The sequence below is a fragment of the Ictidomys tridecemlineatus genome, chromosome 1, assembly GCF_052094955.1.
Source record: "Ictidomys tridecemlineatus isolate mIctTri1 chromosome 1, mIctTri1.hap1, whole genome shotgun sequence".
NCBI lineage: Eukaryota > Metazoa > Chordata > Mammalia > Rodentia > Sciuridae > Ictidomys > Ictidomys tridecemlineatus.
Window position 1 is genome coordinate 9,866,638 of NC_135477.1, and position 21,562 is coordinate 9,888,199.

At 47.1% G+C, this 21,562-nt stretch overlaps 1 protein-coding gene across 11 annotated transcripts in view; it reads right to left on the minus strand.

The window, feature by feature from the left end:
* Positions 1-21,562, minus strand: part of Plpp4 (phospholipid phosphatase 4) — a 239,223-nt gene that overhangs the window by 39,131 nt on the left and 178,530 nt on the right. For 6 of the 11 annotated variants that reach the window (XM_078038797.1, XM_078038763.1, XM_040272708.2 and 3 more), the window contains 2 exons: positions 18,881-18,944; positions 16,405-16,529 (listed from right to left, as the gene is read on the minus strand). The exons of 2 other annotated variants lie outside the window; for them this stretch is intronic. In XM_078038797.1, the coding sequence (XP_077894923.1) occupies positions 16,405-16,529; positions 18,881-18,944 (189 nt within the window). Of the gene's footprint in view, positions 1-8,691; positions 10,809-16,404; positions 16,530-18,880; positions 18,945-21,562 lie in introns of those variants that run through there. 3 more of the 11 variants (XM_078038968.1, XM_078039007.1, XM_040272707.2) reach the window with 2 other exon arrangements.

The window sequence follows — 21,562 nt, forward strand, 5'->3', positions numbered from 1 at the left end:
AGCACCATATTCTTCCTCATCTCCTCTTCCCAGGCATCCAGTCCCCAGGACAGACATTTCTTGCAGCTGTCTCTTAAGAAGAAATCGGGCATGGTTGCCTATCCTGTAATCCCAGGAGCTCTGCAGGCTGAGGCAGGAGGATCACAAGCTCAAAGTCAGCCTCAGCAACTTAACGAGCTCCTAAGCAACTTAGTGAGACCCTGTCTCAAAATAAAAAACAAAAAGGGCTGGGGATGTGGCTTAGTGGTTAAGCACCCCTGGGTCCAATCCCTGGTACCCAAAAGACAAAGAATAAAGAATAAAGCGGACACACTGCCTCTGGAGAAGAAAGGGCCCTCCAAGTAACTGTTGCAGAATCGGTGGAGATGATGGAAGACAAAGTCGTCTTTTTGCCAACAATCAGGGTTCCAATGCCCAGAATGAAGGCCACATCAAGTCACTCTGCAGTGGGTTTTGTGGTGGTCAGTACCACATGGAGCTTTTAGCATTTAATTACAGCAGCACGTGCAGAAGGGAGAGGAGGAGACAGGAGCAAGGAAAGGACCAAACTTCCTGTTGCAAAGTGACTCTTGGCTGAAGCTCACACGGTTCCCCATGCTGGGCAAAAGTCCTCCCCTGGCACCTTTCTGGGGACAGGCAGTCGGCTCCTCCACACTGATCTCAGGGCCAGGGCCAGACCATGGTCCAGATGCATTAGTGGAGGAGCCCGGGACCCAGGCATCCAGTTGCCTTGAACTCTTCAGGACAAACGCCCTCACTGTACCCAGGGGCTCCTTTTGCCTCTCTGACAGCTGTCTCCATGGATTATGGGGTTCCCTTAGGGAAGAGATCATTAGTTCATTTCTTCAACTGTAGCCCACCAGCAACTCCATGGAGAAGACTTTTGACCCCTGAGGCCAGAGGTCAGGCCGTGGCAGCCATTCATGTCCAGTCCATGCAGGCTGACCTCACTCCAGGCAGCCCAGCCTCCGTGACCCCTGCAGGTGAGCACTAACCTGCAGTCCCGAAAAAAATGACCTCCAGCGGGCTCCTCACCTCCAAGCCTGAGATTGGCAGGCTCATGAGACCAGGAGGTATCCATCAGCCTAGCCCGAGGGAGGGTCTCTGAAGCTCACACTGGTTTTCCAGAATCTTCTTAACAGCATTCTGGGCTACTTACACGCACAGCAGGCCCTGGTTGAAGAAATGTTTCTCAATTTTTTTATTCTTGTTTTGAAAAGTTGCGAGACGCTGAGTCTCCAAGGCATATGGATCTGTACTTAGAATGAAATTAATACTGTAGATATGAGCAAAGAAGCACTCCACAAGAACGCATTCTCTCCCGTTCTCACGGCGAAACTCATGCCAAGGCAGACACTGTGAGGAGCGTAATCACTACAAACACTTTTCAGCAGGGAAACAAGCTGGGGCTCGGGGCCTGCTCCAGTGCTGCATTACAAATAAGGCACTTCAGAGACATCCACAGCGACAGTCTTCTCTCCCCTCACTGCCACCAGAACAGGGGCCAGAATTTCCCGGTCTTTCCCAGAATCAGAGTTTCAATACCCCTCCACATCAGAATGGGAATAGGAATGATGCCAGATTATCCCATTTAGTCTCCCACCACACCATCAGAGGCAAGGTTGAGAACTCCTGCCCCAGGAGCACCTCCTGTCCCTGAAGCCACAGGCCCAAGATCCCATCACTACAAAGTCTCGGAGCCAGGCCAAACTCACATCTCGGTCTGAAAAAAATAATAATTCTCTCTCCATCATCATCAATGTAGAAACAAACTTGAAAACAAGATAATGCAGGGCAATCTAATGATCCTAAAATTACAATCATTATAATTATCATTGTATTATAGCAAATATATAATTCCTGGCCCCAGGCTAGGTCTTAAAACGGCACTCTGACATTTAATGAAACGTGATTATGAGACTAAAGAGGAAGAGGAAAAACATGAATGTACATGGCGTTTAGGCCAGAAGTGTTGGAGTCTTAAAATGACCTACGTGCTCTGGCCCCTTCTCCATCACCAGCCACCCATGTCCTGCTCACCCCCGTGCAGCACAATGACAGGCAGGCACACTGAGTTTCTTCTACCCAGAAATGCTCTCATCTCCTCTTGGCCAGGTGTCACCTCCCTCTTCCTGCAGAATTAAATGTCCCAGAGTCCTCTGATTATGTCAGATGCCATTTAATTACTATGCATTATGTATTTGTGCTACTCATATATATCAGGATTATAATTAAATGTCCATTTATGTAATTATTTGTTCAACATCCATTGCTGTCTATCAGGGCTGCCAAGAATTATTGCTTGGGATGTTCACTGCCCAAGGGTGCCCAGCAGAGGAGGGAGACCTGCTCTCTGCTCCCTCTGCCCTGTGCCTTGGGCTCACCTGCTGAGAGCAGGGACAGATGGCAGTTTCCAGAGTGGAGTGGACCAATAAGGATGAGAATTTTGTCTGTATTCACCACTCTCGACTCCTGCACTTAACCCAGTCCAGGCACACAGAAGGTATCCGATAAATGCATTTTGTGGTATACATAATTTATTTAACTAAATAAATGGGTAAAGGAATATGTTTAGAGTTTACAGAGCCCTAGGAGTTGTACCAAAGGTATCGTAACAAAGTGTGAAACATGGCAACTCCCATCTCACTTGTTCTAGAGGCTAAAACCATCCTAACAGCAGAACCCAGCACAGTTCACAGGACGGATCCCTGGGGGGGGGGGGAAACGGCCACTGATCAACGGGACCCGCATCCCGACCACAGTTGGCAAACGCCAGTCATTTTTCTTCTTTTTAGAAAGGAAAATTTCTGAAAGAAAATAACTGGAATCTTGTTTTATCTAAAAATAGTACCCAGACAAAAATAAATGAAGATTTGACCAAATGACCATACTGGTGAAGGCCATGAACATGAGCCACATCTTTCACAAGGTCATCGTCACCTTGGGTTGGGGGGCTCGGCTGGGGGATCATGGACATCTAGAGCTCCTCCCGTACAGGGTAAGACACGAGGAGAGCCAGGTCCATCTATCAAACTCTCTCCCTCCTCCCATCCCCCCTCCCCACCTTCTCTCAGTGGAAAATCTGTAGACCTCCTTGTGGCCCAGAAAACCCAGGGAGACAAGCCTATGGGAGAGAACGACTTGGGCCTGAAATCGAATCAATTTGTTGGTGGAAATAATCATAAGGAGGCCCCCAAAGAAACGTCTGCTTATCAGCAACAAGTTGAGGGATGTCAAGCTGTGGAGTCAGGAAGCTAGCCTGTCTCCAGCCCCCCAAGCCCCACCCAGATCCCACCCCAAGCGGCCAGGTAGAAAGGACCCTAACTTGCAGGCGCTTGCCTTACTGAGGCAGCAGGGGGCGCCAGTGTTCACAAGGTTCCTCCAGGGTGCCCAGCCAAGACTCCCAAGGACATCTTTGGCAGGCATCTTTAAATTTTAAACCCCCTTCTAAAGCTGAGCCACCTAAAGTCGAAAGAGACCAGAATCTCAGTAAGCAAAGGGATGGCAGCCCTGTCCGGATCCACTACCTTTCTAAGCCAAGCAATGGCAAGGCCTCCTGTTCCCTTACGCTGGTCAGCAGGGGCGCTGGCCAGCTTAGCCTCACAGCTTGGGTTTCTCTCTCTCTAAACAAAGAAGGTGAACCTGGGCATGGTGGTGCACATCTGTAATCCCAGCAACTCGGGAGGCTGAGACAGGAGGATTGGAAGTTCAAGGTCAGCCTCAGCAACTCAGCAAGGCCCTCAGCAACTTAGACCCCATCTCAAAATAAAAAGTAAAAACATGTGAGGATGCATCTTGGTGGTAAACCACTGTTGGGTTCAATCCCTAGAACCAAAAAAAATTTTAAAAAGAGAAGTAGCTTTCTAAGAACTGGACCTCAGGAGTGAGTTTGGGGTCCTGGACACACATTTATAGCATAAATAAATTACAGTGTAAGAAATGCTTTATTCAATCGGGCCCATAAATCAGGTCAGTCCATTCCATAAATTTCTGGGGCAACTATTATGATCATTCACTGTGCCGGACGCTGGGAACACCTCGGCATTGGAGCTGAGGCCAATGATGGAAGCAGAGAGGAAAAATAATCAATAAACCAGGACAATAACAGACTCAGCTAAGTGCTGTGACAGTCACGAGAGGAAGGTGCAGGGTTTTCAGGGTGGAGTCTCCCTAAGGCCACACCGAGGCTGAGACTCAGGGAGGAGCAGAAGGCAGCATGGAATGTCTCAGGTGGCTTCCCTCAAGACGAGACCCTGAGCTGGATCAAGGGCCAGCAGTTGGTTGGGGAGGGGGTCCCAGGAATCCCCAGCAGGAAAGTGAGACAGGGATGGGAGGAAGCCATCAGAGCTGCCGGGGAGCAAGGTACCAGCATGGGCAGTAGGAGGTCAATCCCACGGAAGGCCTTGGTGAGCCAGTGTGAATACACCCGGGACTCAGCCCACCTCAGGGAGCTGGGGGCTTTATCCACCCCACACACCAGTCACTGTCTGAGGGCTGCTGGGGGGATGGGTTGGGCTTCCATTCCTTGCCACAAACACAGGCAGAATGAGTCTGCACTATGAGAAGCCCTCAGCCAGAAAGATGCAGGTGCTGATCCCTGGGAATCAGAGCGGCATGCAGGGGCCGAGGGGATGAAGGCGGCAGGACTCTTACAGCCCCTGGGAGGCAGGGGAGGAAGCGGAGGGCAGAGGCCCAGCAAGGGAAGCATACAGCTGCCTGGTGTTGCAGGAACCGTTAAGAATTAGACTCTGAAGTCAAGGGCTCCAACACCTGATAGTCTAGATATAAATACCAGCTCTGTGACATGCCAGCTGTGTGACCTGGGGACAAATCACTGAACTCTCTGAATCTCGGTTTCCTCATCTGCACAATCTGATTAACAACAGTATTGGTCATGGTTTGTTGGGAGGATCCAATGGGACAAGACCTTTGTGGCCCTCAGCACAGCGCCCAACACGTCTTACGTGCACCAAGAGGGATGGCTGCTGGTATTTACTGTAAAGACAACACAGGAAGCAACGCAGGGGAGCAGAGCACGCGCTGCAGACCTGCAGGGGCCTGAGCACTACATTAGTCTGCCATCTGTTGGGTGCACGGGAAGCCGCCAAGGAGGGTAACCCAAGGAGGCCTGAAAGGATGATTCCAGAGTGACAGTCTCCAAGGCAGCAAACACCTTTTCTGCTGCCACATCCCCGTCCAAGACGGCTGCTGCCACAGGAGGAGGGTGTTGCTTAGCACCAGTGAGCCAAGCTCATTCAGAGAAGGGGACTATGGGACAGTCTTCACTCATGGTATCCACCTTTCCATTTTTTTTTTTTTTTAGCTCTTTTGAGGTATAATTGACAAACAAAAATTGTACAAGTTCAAGGTGTATGCTGTAATGTTTTGATTATGCATGTGTTATGAAATGATTATCATGATTAAGTTAATATATCCATCATCTCATCTAATTACCTTTTTGGGAAGGCAGAGTGATAATATTTAAAATCTGCTCAGGAAATTTCTAGTCCACAACACTGTTAACAGCAGTCTCCCTGCTGTGTGTTAAATACCCCAGATTTTTTCACCTGAGAACTATCCATTTGTAATGTTGCACCAACATCTCTCCATTTCTTCCAGCCCCTGGAGACCACTGCTCTACTCTCTGCTACTAGGAGCTCGACTCCTTTTGGATCTCATTAGAAGTGAGGTCATGCAGTATTTGACTTTCTGTGTCTTCATATTTCCCTTAGCATAATGTCCTCCAGGCTCATCCCTGTTGCCAAAAATTACAGAACTTCATTCTATTTGAAGCTGAATAATATATTTGGGTAAACCCAAATCTATTATTTGGATAAACATCAACACACACTTAGATTGTTTCCATCTCTTGGTTGTTGTGAATATTGCTCAGTGGACATGAGGGTGCAGGTATCTCTTCCACATACTGACTCCATTTCCCTTGGATATGGACCTAGAAGTGGGACTCCTGGATTATAAGGTTGGTTCAACTTCTAATTTTTAAGGCACCTCCACACTGTTTTCCATAATAACATTCTCATCCATAGTGTGTAAAGATTTCCTTTTCTCTGCATTCTCACCAACATCTGTTATCTCTTATCTCATTGATGACATCCATCCTAGCAGGTGTGTATGGTGATATGTCGCTGTAGTTTTAATTTACTGAAGGATTTGAAGGATTGACACTATGAAAATATCCATTTTACCCAAAGCATGCTGGAGAGACAGTGTGATCCCTATCAAGATTCCAACGGTGTTGTTCAGAGGAATGAATACTAAAGCAATCCTCAACTTCCCATGGAAATACAAACGACCTCGGATGACTAATGCAGTGTTGAGAAGAAGCACAAAAGCACGAGGCATCACCCTTTCTCATTTCAAATCACATTACAAAACCATAGGAGTCAAAACCAGTATGGTGCTGGTGCAAAACAGACAGACCCGTGGAGCAGAATAGAGAGCTTTTAGGACACGTACACACGTACAGTTAACTATTTTTTACAAAGTTTCTGAGGGAAACTCATAATAGGGAAAGGACAGTCTCTTCCATAAGTGGTGGTAGGAAAACTGGGAACAAACTGGGAATCCACACACCACACATAAATGTAAGACTGAAGCCATAAAAACTCCTAGAAGAAGATCCAGGGAAGAAGCTCCTTCACATTGGCACCAGCAATGACCTTTTGGATATGAGGCTCAGATCATAAGGCAGCAAAATAAACCAGTGGCTACCAAAAACTAAAAAGCTTCTGAACAGCAAAGGAAGCAAGAAACAACACAAGGAAAGAGCCCAATGATGGAGAGGACATTTGCAGACCATGTATGTGATGCAAGGTAACATCCGAAATACATAAGGCATTTGTTCAATTCAATAGAAAAAAAAATAGTAACCCAATGTAAAAATGGGTGAAGGCCCTGAATAGACATCTTTTCCAAGCAGAACTGCAAATGGCCAACAGAGACATAAAAAGATGAAAAGACGTCAAAATCACACCGCCTGTGGGAATATAGAATGGTAGCACTGCTGGGGAGACCAGTTGGGCAGCTCCTCAGATTTAAACAGAGTTACCTCACGGTCCTTTGTTCCATCCTATGTGTATACCCAGGAGAATGAAGGATATGTCCCTCACAAAAAGCTGCACACAGACATTATAGCAGCATTTTCCATCCCTCAGAAGCTGAAAACAACCTAAATGCCCATCAGTTGACTAGTGGATAAATAAGATGTGGCATAAAACCACATTATTATTGAGCCATAAAAACAAATCACTGGTGCAAGCTACAATACAGATAAATCCTGAAAACATAAGAAGACACCTTTGCAATTGAAGGATAAGAAAAGGTTTCTTAGCCAGGACACAGCAACATCCAGAAAGAAAAAGTAGTAAGTTAGGCTCAATCAAAATTAGAAGTGGCTGAAGACACCAGTAAGATAAGCAGGTACTAAGATGGGGGAAAAAACATCTATCCAACCAAGATGTGAGAAAACTCCAATTAACCCTAAATACAGCCAAAGAAATTGTAGTGGGCAAAGAACCTGAACAGATAATATGCAAATAGAAAGTGTTGTGAAAAGCCAATACGCAAATGACAGGTTACCCAACACCATCATCTATCAGGGAAATGCAAATTAAAACTGCAGTGAGACACCACTGCACACCTACCAAGATGAGTAAAACTAAAAAGACGGATTACATGAAATATTAGTGAAGATATGGAAAACCTGGAATTTCAGAAAACTTTTAACCCAACAATGCCCCTCTCAGATATTTTGCCAGCATAAAATACAAGGCACATCTACTAAAGGAATTGCTCTCAAATTCACAACTGAAAAGAACTGGAGAAATCCAAATGTGTACCAAGCATAGAATGGATAAACACCGTGTGTGAGATCTATTGCCACAGCTAATATCTCAGCAATAAAAGGGGTTAGTTACTGATACTCCTTAACATGGATGAACTGGAAGACACAAGAGCAGACACTCACAGACACAAAAAGCAAATACTGTGGATTCGATGATGGGAATGGAATGAATGGATAAAGTTAATCTAAAGTTCAGAAAAATAGAAATAAATAAAAGGGAAAAGGAAACACAGACTATGGTGCTTCCCTCAAGGGATGAGGACTGACTGGAGAGACACAGACAGGAACTGTTTGGGGTTATGGGAATGCCTTCCTCTGTGATGGGACCATGGGTCACGCAGAGTGTCCACTGGTCAGGGTTGACTGGCTATGGTTTATGCATGTCAATGTATATTTACCTTAACGTGCTATTTTTTTAATATTTGATTTTTTAGTTGTAGTTGGACACAATACCTTTATTGTATTTATTTATATGTGGTTCTGAGGATCAAACCCAGGGCCTTGCATGTGTGAGGCAAACACTGTACCACTGAGCTACAACCTCAGCCCTAACATGCTATCTTTTAAAAAAAAATTGTCATATTAATGAGTGGTGTGAGAAATGGGAAAATAAAACAGGAAAGAAGAAGAGCAGAGTGTTGCACCTGGGGGTGCAGATTCATTGTGCATTCCATTTCTTTGAAATGTTCAAAATATTTTATAATAAAAAGCTGGACATTGGGCTTTAATTATAATCTTTGATCTGACCCAAATATTTTTTTTTCAAAGAACAAAAGAGAGAACCAATTCTTCGATGTGGAGTATGGTGAAGAATTAAACAGTACCCATTTCTTAAAAGATTCTATTTATTCAGACCAGGAACTTGGAGAGTCGATGAATTTAACATGTGAATTACTCATTTCTTCCATACATCACCCCGTTGCCCTAGAGCAAGGGGTCCCAGCTGGACCCTATTGGCATGTTGAGCTGCGTTACTGTCACGGAGCTGAGCACCCCTGACCTCTGGGCAGCAGATGCCAACGGCACTGCCTTCCCAAAACACACACACACACACACACACACACACACACACACAATAACATCAAATGTTTCCAGACATTGCTAAATGTCCCCAGGGGGCAAAACTGCCCAGTTAAGAGCCACTATCCTAGAATATACATTGTCAATCAGAAGATAGCTCCTGCTCCTGGGGGGATGAAAATTGGTTCTTAAGGAGATGAAATAAATCGTAGCTATTACAATCATCTGGAAGGGAAAAATAAAAACTATCATTAGAGGAAAGACCGTGAGGAGCTCTTGCCAAGTCTGCTGATGTCCCTTCCTGTGACTTCGAACCTGAGGGCTTTTATTTTTAAGTATGTTAACAGATATACAATAAATGGATGGCACTCAAGTCTCATGGGAGTTAGAGGGACAAGTCTAACCGCTTGGGGGGCGGGGTTCAGGGGAGTGGTAATGGAAAGCAGGCTGTTGAACATGCCCTGCACAGAGGGCTCCTTCTGTACCCCTCATCCCAGGCTTTGGCAGGCGCGGGGCAGGCTTTCAAGGCACAGGGAGTCCTCATTCAGGTAGGAGACATGGCAAAGTAGGTGCAGTTGCTTCCCAGAATCTCTGCAATTGCCTTGGAAGCTTGAGACGTAGGATGATAAAAAAAAAAAAATAATCAGGAAGAAAAACTATGAAGGACTCTTGCCAAGTTCACTGAGGTCCCTTGATCCAGAAGCTTTCCTTTTAAGTCACAAGAGAAGCCACAAGAGGTGAGTTGATCTCAGACAAATGGCCACCAGCTCATCAGGTTGAACCAGTGGTCTGTGCAGCCCGGGCCGTTCACACAACGCTGAGAAGAGAGGAGTTCCCAAGCTCCCTGTCTACCAGCAAAACCCCTTGAGAGCAATTTCATTTTTGTAAAATGATCAAAACAAATGACCCTTGCAGTCTTCCCTGCTCTCCTGGTTCCTTTTTCTTTATGCAGAAGCCTGCGGGGCCACTCTAAGACGCAGCTGGTTTATGACACTGAATATTCATGCTTGATGGAGTTAGGCCTGGCAGAGATGATATCTTGGGATCATTTCCCAATTCATACTTAAAAGCTACTTAGATTCCTTCATCAAAAGCAAACTCCCAGACACTTAGCCTGCAAAGACCCCTCCGCACGTGTGCGTTTCTCAAGGACCCTGCTAACAAACGCAACACAGAGCAAATGCTTCTTCTACAATGAGGTCGCCAGAGTTCCACGGCGGCATTTCTGACTTTAAAGTGAGAGGGAACGGAAGGAGCAGCAGAGTGACGTCTAACTCTACTTAGTGCAGCCATGATGGCTGCTTGTTTGGTCAAACACCAGTCCAGATGTTGCTGTGGAAGTAGAGTGATGACTACATAAAGCAGACTAGCCTCCATAATGTAAGTGGGTCTCATCCAATCAGCTGAGGGTCTCAATCGTGAAGAGTGAGATTTCCTACATCAGGAAGAATTCTACCTCTAGACTGGCAGCTAGGAGCCCTATCTGGTTTCCAGCCTGCTGGTCTCACCTGGGGCTCCAGGCTTTAACATCAACTCTTACCTGAATGCCCAGTCTGCCAGCTTGTCCTGAAGAACTCAGACCTGCCAGGCCCCACAGTCCATGAGCCAATTCCTTAAAATAAGTCTCTCATTACCTGGATGGGTAGATACAGAGAAAGAGATGCACCACCTATTGGTTCTGCTTCTCAGGAACATAAATTCCATCTGATGGCACTGGAACTCCACAGCACACCATGTGAAGATGGGAAGCAAGTGGCCCAGGGGCTTCTGACTTGCACGGCTACAGACAGATCAATCTTTGATCCTGCTGAGGATGGTGCTGAGGAGGAGCAAGGCAGTCCTTCACTCCACATGGGCCTGCAAAACCTTGGCACTGGAGGCATCTGGTCCTGGGGAAGGCAAGGGTGGTGGGGCAGAGATGGGTCTGGAAACAGAGGTGAAGTAGAAAGTCCCTATAAACAGAAGCTAAACTCCCCAGGTCCCAGCCATGTCCTGCAGAACTAGGAAACCACCCCTGCCCACTCTTGAAGAAGATTTAAGGCTTTAATCATCCAAGGCTCTGAACGTGGGAAGGAATAAGAGACAGGTGAAGGCATAGTCCAACAGCAAGATGGAAAACAAGGAGAGCACTTGAAAGTCCCCAAGGTGAGCCAATCTGTGGGCACCTGCAGGGCCTGGGACCAAAGAGCCTCAGGGTAAAAGTCAGATGCTAACCCTCAGGAACCAGCAAGCCAGTGGACCCCACTTACCCAGCTCTACCCAGTTATCTGAGCAACTAGACCTTTAATAAGAACAGTCAAGGACACCAGATGTTTAACACACAAACAGAAGGCAGGGAGCAGGTGCAACCTGCAAGCAGAGAGGTAAAAGATATCGCGTCCGTGGGGGAAAAAAAGAACAAGCTATTGATTTTTTTTTTAAAATCAGAGTTGAAGAAAGAGTTCTTGGAAATTAAAAATATAAAAATCAAAATGATGATTCTGCAGAACGGTTAGTAGATACAATTATTTAAATCTCTGAGAGATGAGCAAAAATGACATAAATAATAGGAAAGAAAAGATAATAAAAAGATTAAGAGTCCAGGAGATTCAACATCTGCTTAAGACAGTTCCAAAGATGAAACAGGGACCACAGAGGTACAAGTAATGAAGTTCCAGCTTAAAAGGACTCGTGGAGTGATCAGGACAATAAAGTCAATAAAAGAAGCCCAGTAAAGCACATCTTCAGGAAATTCAGACGACCAGAGACAGAGAAAATATCCTAGGAGGTCCCAGAAAAAAAAAATAGAGAAAAATGAGGAAAGAACACCCTCAGACCTGTCTTAGGCATGCTCTGGACTGGAGTCCTGCGTGGAAATGATTTGCAGCTTAAAATTCTATACACAGTCACAACCAGAATTAAGATGCTTCAGACATAATAAAAACCTCAAAACATGAAACCCACCTGTACTCTTTGGTGGGAAACTCTAAGAGACAGTGCTTTTCCTCCTGGAGGCTGCCCTGCCTCTTGACAGACATTCCCAGCCTCTGAGCAGCGCTGTAGAGCTAGGTCCACCTCACCCGCAAGGAGGACATGGGCCATGGTCATCCTGGTCCCCTCCCAAGTGCTGAGCCCAGGGCCTACTAAACGGTAAGGGCTCAGCAGGGGGCAACTGAATCTCTGTCAGCCCTTCCTACCTCCCCAGCCCTTTAAAGAATACACCTGCCAGCAACAATGGCCCCCCTTTATACTGAAATAGAGTTGTTCAAAATTGAAGCATCCACATGCACAGTCTGAAGGTGCTGGTCTTGTTTAGTAATGCTTTTATTTTTTTAGAATTTTTTGATATTTATTTATTTATCATAGAATTTTTTGATTTTTTTTTTTAGTTTTCGGTGGACACAACATCTTTGTTGGTATGTGGTGCTGAGGATCGAACCCGGGCCTCACGCATGCCAGGCGAGCGCGCTACCGCTTGAGCCACATCCCCAGCCCAGTAATGCTTTTTAATACTACAGGTTGCAGCGTGTGTCAGGTGCAAGGATGGTGAGCTAGTATTGTAAATAGATATTGTCATTTTTGTGGACCATGTCTCTTTTGCAACCACTTAACTCTGTCCCTCTAAAGTGAAAGCAGCCCCAGACGGTATGTAAATGAACGGGCATTTCTGTGTTCCAATAAAACTTGATCTGCAAAGCCGAGCAGCTGGTGGCTTGGCCTGCCTGCTGGCGTGGGCCATCCCTGGACAACGGTGTGGCTTCACTCATTCCCCTTCCACAGGAAAGAAGCTTCCGAACAGCTTGACTTGGCGTTAATCACTTGTTTTACTGTGTTTTCTCTCTCCCCTCTATTCTCTTGAATCATTACCCAATCAAAAATTGAGATTGTGCTACGAGACTCAATTCCCTTTTGCAGAACATTCCAGCGTTCAGCCCCATGGAGGGAGTCCACTCTCTGTCTCCTCTTCAACCCAAAGCTTCTCCCAGGCCTGCAGGACACCACCTGCTCTTGGAAACTGTGGTCTCTGCGTGTCCAATCAAGGGGGATTAGGCTGCCTTGCTGAGCGAGTCCCCCTGAGATTCCCCCACTGCAGGGACATGCTATGCTGTGTGCTCAGGGTTGACTTGGTGAGCTCTTCGGCTGCAGTTGTTTGGTTGCTCATTAAGAACAATATCCTTTGTCTCCAAAAGAAATCAGTGTTTGTTCTTCAGTCCAGAGGAAAACACCCTTCTACAGGAGGTTATGAGGGCAAGGCCTATAATCCTGTGGCCAATTATCTCTGAAGACAGCAGGAGCAGGGGTTAGATCTCCATCCCACATCCCAGAAGTTTCTGCCAATCAAGCCTAGAAAATTGATTTTTTTTCTTTTTTAAGGGAGAAGGAGTATCTGTAACAAAATAAAGGTCCACTGAGGTCATCCTCTCTGAGGAGCAAAAGTCACCCCAGTCACAAGCCTTCCTATTAGCTACAATGAGAAATCCAGAAAATAGCCCTGATGGTTTTTTGACTGGAGAGGGCAGGTCCCTTCAAGCCAATCCCGAGCCCTGTCATCAAAAGGGGAAAGAGATACATGGAAATACCCCCATGAAAGTCCAGAGGCTGTGGAGGATTCCGCCTGCTGACTGGACAAATCTATAACATACTAAGTGACATCTGAAGCAAAAGATAATAATAGCACCTTCCAAAACGCTTGTCCAGCACAGACCAACCTCGGTCCCACATTCAACAAGCGGCCAACGGGCAGCCCGTGAGAAAGGCTTCCTGGTGGCCAGAGGGAGAGAGTGAGTCTAAAGGAAACAGCTTTGTGGTGCCAGCCGTCTGCCTGCTTGAGGCCTTCAGGTGAGAGCTATTTGCTCTCCAAGTTCAAGTGCAACAGCAGACACGGAACGCTGCCTCCGTCCTTAGTCAACCATTTGAAAAGTCAGAATTAAGATTTTCCTATCTTAGGAAAGGGTTCCGCTACTTAGTGCTCTTAATTTTTAAAGCCCCCTTAAAACAGCACCAAGCTGTTGGGGGGATGAATTATATCCCCAAAACAACACAAAAGAACGACACAGGACTTGAGTGAGGCACAGAGAGAGAGAGAGCAGAAAGAGCCGGCCCCAGGTGAAGACAATTCCAGGTCCCCCGAGCAACGCCAGCCTGGGAATTCCTGACGGCAAGGATGCCAGGGCTCACAGCAGGGAGCCTCCAGCTGGCACCCCAGACCCTTGTGCTTCACAGAGTAAAAGTGACTTCGGAAGGAAGCACTTCCAGGTGTGTTTTCTTCCTCAAGTGGCAGGAGGCCTGAGGCCTGGAAGAACCTGAGGCCCACATTCTCATGCATCGTGCTGCTCCTGACACAGGGACCTGTTTTGAAGCAGCATATGCAGCGACGTGCGTCCCTCAATCCCCTGCACGTCCCTAAAGCCAATTCCTTTGTGCTGATTAATGTCTGATCTGAGTCTCTACGTTCATCTCCCAGGGCTGCAGCAATGGGTGACTTTGACACGGAGGCGAACACAGCTCACACTCCTTCTCTCACACTCCTGGAGACCAGGGGTCCACCACCGAGTTGCCAGCAGGGCCACGCTCCCTCTGAAGGCTCTGGGAGGAACCTCTTCCAGCTGTGGTGGCTCCATGAGTTCAGGGCTGGTGACTACAGGGTACTCCAACCTGCCAATCCACTGGGCCTCCTCCTCTGTGTGTCTGTCTCACATCTCCCCATGCCTGTCACCTATGTCAAAAATGATCGCATCTCAAGATCCCTACTGTAATTACATCTGCACAGACCCTTCCTCCACCTTTTTGGAATGTAAACAGTAATTTTTAAATAATAAAAATACACATAGTAAAATGACTACTACCGTCAGACAAGGTACCATATCCATCTTCTCACATGATCACCTTGTGTGGGGAGTGGGGAGATTCTGAAATTACTCTCTTGGCAAATTTCCACTATATAATACACTGTTATTAACTAAGAGCCTTTTTCTAGAGGTTCCAGGGACTAGAACTTAGGCCTGCCTTTTGGGGGCCGGTATGCAACCCACCATGGTCTTCAGCAAACCAAAAGACAAAATGAGTTTTTATGTAGACTTACAAGAACTATAAATACTTCATTGTATTAAACTGCCAAAAGGCCCAAGACACTAGATCAAGAGAGGTTGTCATCCTTGGACAAGTTACTAGGTCTGAGCCTCAGTGTCCTTGTAAGTTAAGTGGGAACAACCCCAGCCTGGCATGTTGGGGTTCAGGTTGACAGCAATTCATTTTGAGTACCTGGCACCCCGATATCTTGTTGACAGACCCTCAACTCCAATGGCTCTGGGCAAAACATCCACAGCCGGTCACAGGATAAAGCATTCCATTAATTCTCAAATGTCTCAATCCAGCCACTAGTAGGATTTGTCTTAGGTACAGAATTTAGGGAAAAAAAGAAAAGGAAAGATTAAGATGAGACAAGCCCAGGTGAGCAATGATCAGACCTGCAGGAGTCAAGGACTTGGCATCATGGCCCATCCCAAGCTGTCAGTCACCTGTTGCCATAGTTCCTCTCCAATTATCCCAAGAATCGCCAGCTTACTACACAGCCTGCCACTGCCTATGGACACGCCACGGCAGGGGCTCATCTTATTCAAGGCATGGGCTGCATCTTGTTTCTGTCTGTATCCCCAACACCTGGCGTGGTGCCCGGTATCCAAGTCATTTAATAAACATTGATAAAATGAATGAAGACATGAGCCAGGATATTCTGGAAACTTCATCTCTGACAATAAATAACAATAGGGAGAGCCACTGCTTATTTGAACTCAAGATTCTAAGTGCTTTGCAATTACTGAGTGGACCTATAAGGCAATGGACCTACACATTCTGGCACGGCAGGTGCTCTGAAATGCAAGTGGTGGTTGTTGCTCATTGACAGACAGCGGAGGCATTCTCATTCCCACTTCATGCAGCAGGAGCCGAGCCCCTGAGCTAATATCTGGCAGCCAGGATTGGGCACAATTCAAAGACCTGTGTCCCTTCTACACAATGATGCCCCAGCCTCGTTTTCTTCAGCCTTTGCTGTGATGCCGACCCCAGCTCATGTACCTAAAGATGAACTATACATCAGTGTGAGTGTGTGTGTGTGTGTGTGTGTGTGTGTGTGAGCGTACATGCATGTGTGCATGAATCTGCATATGCATTGTGTATATATGTACACAGATACCTGAAATACGCGCACAATTGAAGAAATAAATCAGGCAGAACACTAAGTTGAGCAGGTCCCAGGGAACATGGCAAATTTCCCACGTGCCATCAAGGTTAAAGCATCACCCGTCACACTCTGCTGAGCTCAGGAAACAACATGTACAGTGTTGGTAAACCCCGGAGCCTTGTCTCCAGGCTAATTACTTCCTGTTGAGCATCCTGTTTCTAAGCCAACCACCCTACAGCAAAGAAAAATGAACGGTGCTTAACATGCACGCACTAATGCTCTTCTCTCCACCTAAGCTCCCCAAGAAAGTGACCAGGAACGTGCCCACGAGAACTGAAGTGTGTCCCCACCATGAACTTACAAGAGGAGTGGATGCTGGGGAAGCTTTTGCGGCCCTCGGACACCAGGTCAGGGTCACCCGTGCAGTGCATTTCCGAGTTCATCACTCCATCTGGAAAGCAGCGGTAAAAGAAATCGGGGCGAGGTCTACAAAAGACACCATGGACATTTTCAATATAAAACGCTGCCATCACAATGAGCCCCAAACTGAGCCCACCTCCCTGCGGCCCCGGCCCCTTCCTCGAGCCCCCTCTGCTGGCAACACTGCAGTTTTCCCCCAGAGCACTCTGCACATGCTGGTTTCGGGGAAGCCCAGGCTTCTGGGTCAGAAAGACCTGAGTCGGAATGCTCGCTTGCCACTTACTAGTCTGTAACCTATGGAAAGTCACTCAGCCTTTCCCAGCCTCCATTTCCACAGCTGTCAAAGGGGGAAGTCAATACTCAGCCAAAGGCAAGGTCCCGGCACTAAATGGCATGACTTATAGGAAGCACCTAAGCACAGCTCCAGAGCAATAAAAGGTACTGCCTGCCTCAATTCACTGCTCTGCCAATCCATAGGCTGCTCCCAGGACCCCAGGCTATTCATATAAAAATCTGCCCTGAATTTCAGTATCCAATTGCCTTTCCTCAAAGAGCAGGTCCCACTTGACCCAAAAAGACCTGAAAGCTCAGCTCCATGATGCAGAAAACTCTGAGACCCACGCTGGCTTCTCTGGTCTAAGGCACAGGAGGGAAGGCTCTAGCAGGGAGAGGGGTACCCTGGCCCCGAAGCCAGAACCACAGTTAATATCTGATGAACACATACTGGGCGCCAGACTCCATGCTGGGCACTGCGTGAGCCTCACACCATGGGACTTCTTACAGTCTAGATCCAGAATGCCCCCCAAACTCCTGTCCTGAAGACTTGGTCCCCGATGCAGCTATGTTCAGAGGCAGGGCTTTGGGGAAGGGACTGGATCATGAGGGCTCTGACATTATTAGTGGATTAATCCACTGATGACTTCATAGTTAAATGGATGATTGGGAGCTTGGACCTCATTGAAGGGAGTGGGTCCTTGGGAACATGCCCCTGGGAACTCTATCTTGTCCCCAGCCCCTTCCCCTTTCTCCTTTCTTCCTAGCCACCTTGAAGTGAGGGGCTTTCCTCCACCCTGCCCTTTCACCATGATGATCTGCCGCCTCTCACACCCAGGGACACAGCCAGCCAATCACAGATCAAAACTTCTGAAAATAGTGATCCCAAAATCAATCTTTCCTTCTTTAAGTTGTTTTTCTCAGGCATTTTGTCCGGACAACATAAAACTAACCCATGACTCTTAGGAGAACACTGAGGCAAAAACCTGGGGCTTTCTTCATTTTACAGTTGCCAAAAATGAAGGCTTGGGAAGATTTACACTCCTTCCTAAGCTCACTCGCAACCTGTAAGTGGCAAAGCAAGCCCTGAACCCAGCAACGGAATTCTCATGCCTACACATCCCCCATGCTTGACTGCCTCACTCAGGTGAGGATCCTCAGCGGGGGGTGTGATGGTCTCTTGCATCACAGTAATCTAACTATCATTTGGGGGCTCTCTACCATGGGCGAGACTCAGCCAAAGCTGCAAACACAGCACCCTTTTCCTGGGCATACTGGGTCCCAGTTATTGTACACCGAATGTGGATCCTTACATCTCAATAACCCATCAGTGCTGCTGGTCTTTTCCCTACATGGCCAGTGTTTCTCCAGGGTGCCTGGTCTACCTACTGAACCAGAACCTCAGTGGATGTGGCCTGAGAAACAGTATTTTATCCCGGCCGTAAAGGAACTCTAAGCACAGGGGGTGGGAGGAACTGCAGGACCAGGCCAAGCACTGCTCAGTTTTATCCATCTTCTACCCCTCAATGCCTGACCAGCATAATTATTAAATGCTGTGGTGGGGAAAGGGGATCTAACTTATCCAAGGCCATCAATTCATCAGGATCCAGACCAGGACTTGAATTTGGGCCTTTGGTTTGCTAAATCTCTGCAGAGACTAGCTCCTTCACCAGAGTAGTCAGACAAGGAGAGATAATATAGAACAGAAATCACGTCTTAGGGGCAGTAGAGAAATGTGCCCTAAGCCAAATCTCGATGCCAAACTACATCTCATTGTGCAGAGAACAATAACTAACCTTTTTTATTTATCAAAGGACAAAACTGATATGAGAAGAGGTATCTGGTGAGGCCCTGGGATAGCAGTAGATGGTTCTTGAAATGCCAGTGGCAGGCTGTGACTCATAAGAAAGTATGGTCAGTGGACAGTTCCTTACTGTTGATCTGTTCTATAAAATAGCAAGTTTACAATTCTAAGGAGAGAAAAGACCTATGCTGATGACAAAAAAAAAAAAAAAAAAAAAGCCCAGAATGGCAATGACTCAGGGGAAAACTAGAATCTGTCCTGTGTAGTGTCCTGTGGCCATGGTTCCTATATGGTTGACCTGGACAGTCTAAGTCACCATTTGTTTCTTTTTGGAACTTACCTTCCCACTATTAATTTAATAGTGTTTGTGCAGACTCCATTCAAAGCAAGAGCCAAGGACACCGCTACAAAACAAAACCAACAGACAGAAAAATAACCAGCTGGCTCTCAAATCAAAATCATCACCATCACCACCATCACCACTATCATCACCATCATCATCACCATCAGCATCATCATCACCACCACCATCAGCAGCATCATCATCACCTCATTATCATCACCACCACCATCAATACCATCATCATCACCACCATCAATATTATTATCACCATCATCGTCCCCACCACCATTATCACTGTAAAACATTTAGAATACTACTTAATATGACTATACAGATATGAACCAGTGCTTTAAAAAAGAGGGAAGCTAGGCTGCTACAGAAAAAATATAATTGGGGCAGGACTTTGGAGGGTGACTCATAAAATTCCAAGTGCATATGACATGAAATTTATCTCTCCTCCTTGACTTGAAAATTTCAACATCACAGAGGAGTCCATCTATCATTTTCTGGCCTGATATAAACAGATTTAAGACTACAGCATGTAGAATTTCTTTTACTAGTTGCAAGATACATAACTTTTTATTTCCTCCCGACAACCTTCTCAGGCATGATTCTAACCAGAGCACTTGCTGGAATCTAGCTGCAGAACAGGACATCCCACCAGGCCGCTATCTCATTGTTGACCCATCACTCCTGACAGCCACCCACTTGTTAACAAACAAGTCACTGTTTCTGAGAAGTTTTTCCAAGCACCTCGCTGGATTTTGAGAAGGTCTGTCCAGGTGGTGGTTTTTGCCATCTGGAACAGGAAGAACTTCTGGAATACATTATTTTAAAGTATACAGCCCAGGGCCCTCCTCCAAGCTGCTTGGAAAGACTTTACTGGATGAAGTACAGATCATCCAAAGGGTGCCAGTGACATGAGCCACGGCGCTTTCCCTGCAAAACCCTCACCCCTCCCTCTGTGGTTCATCAAGAGTGAACCAAAGGCAAAGTCATCCCCATAGATGTGGCGGAAGGTCAAAGTCCTTGCATAAGCAATAAAAGCCTAGCGATGCCCTGTTCCGTGGCTCTGTTGAACCACAAAGCACGGGAGCTACCATTTACCTCTGGCAAATAGTAACTGTTCAATTCTCGCTGAGATTTATGTAACAGAGCAGTGGAGAGGCATTTTCGGGAAGGAGCTGCCTAGAGCAATTTGTGACCATGGAGGGAGACAAATGTGTTGTTTTGCAAGCAGAAAGTACTGTGGAATGGTCGAGATGGTCACCAAGGGCATAGGCCACCCAGATGGGGACAAAACTACCTGCTCTTAATGAGTCATAGGAAGCAGAGAGAATGGTAGGGATAAGTTGAATTGAACACCTTTGTCAAGCGGAAACGAATCACTGAAGTGGGAGGGGAAACACCTGCCATGTCTGAGCTTGGTGGCAAAGGAGGATGGGCCAGGGCTGGAGGGCAGAGCGCGAGGCAGCACCGTGGCACTGCCGCCAACACGCCCCACATGCAGCTGAGGGGGTACGTGAACTGCAACTGAGCAGGGGAAGATCTACTGACAGCACTCTGTACACACAGACCCCTCCTTCCTAAAATTCTGGCTTCTCTTTCGTCTCACAAGCTCAGAGCACTGCTGAGAGGGCCCTTTTGCAATGGAGAGAAAACTCTCTGGGCTCTCTTGGTTGTATTTTTTTCCCAGAACCATGGTCATGAATAGGCTATGAGAGAGCAGGGCAAGACTGTGGGCTCTCCCCTGCTCAGGCTGACTGGCAGGCTCCCTGCTGCTCTCCCAGGGGGCTCCGCTCACACGTGTGTCCTGGCCAGAGCTTGGCCATAGCACAGATAAACCCTCTGGAAGCAAGCATCACTAATTGATCTCCCATCGCCCCTCATAAATCTTGGCAAACTTAGCACAGCTACATCGATCCATCACACTGCATACCCGAAACCTCTGAGCCTGGTGGGCTTACCCCAGCACAGGGAAGTGCTTCAAAAACTTTGAAGTAGCTGAGCTAGAAAATACATGGATGTGATCAAACCACCAGCAGCTGGCAGCCTCACTTCCACCCGACTCCTGAAGAAGCCCGGACGGGAACCTGGAGTCATGGTTCTTGGTGTGGAGGCTCCACTGACCTGATGGATGTTTTCACGTGAACAGCACACCCTCAAGGACCAACACAGGGACCCCTCCTGATACCAGAGGCTGCCATGGGCTGGACAAGCAGGGAAGTGAATGGCCCCCTCAGGAGTGCTTGTGGATTGACAATGACCCAGTGGGCCTGGTTTCCACCGCTTCTCCCAGCAAGTTTAACAGAAAACCCAGAAAGACAAACCAGACTACGTCTGATAAAGAAATTTAAAGCGACATGGCCTGGGAATTGGCTTGCTGGAGCCCAGATTGAAGGCACCACTGGTTGTAAGCATTAGAGAGGATTAGGGGGCCTGGGTTGTTTATTTTGTGGTAGGAAATTTGGACCACAGTCCTTCTGCAGCACGCTCTCTATCGTGCAGATCTGTTGCTCTGCAGCCCAATGCATGAAATCCCAAGGCTGCAGGGCGAAACCTCACTGCTCTCCTCTGGCCCAGACGCACAGATGGGGCCAGTGTGCACAGGCAGATCAGGAAAACGTGGTACCTGGGTTGGGAAGTCTAAGTAAAAGTCTTCCCAGGTCACCTGAGCAA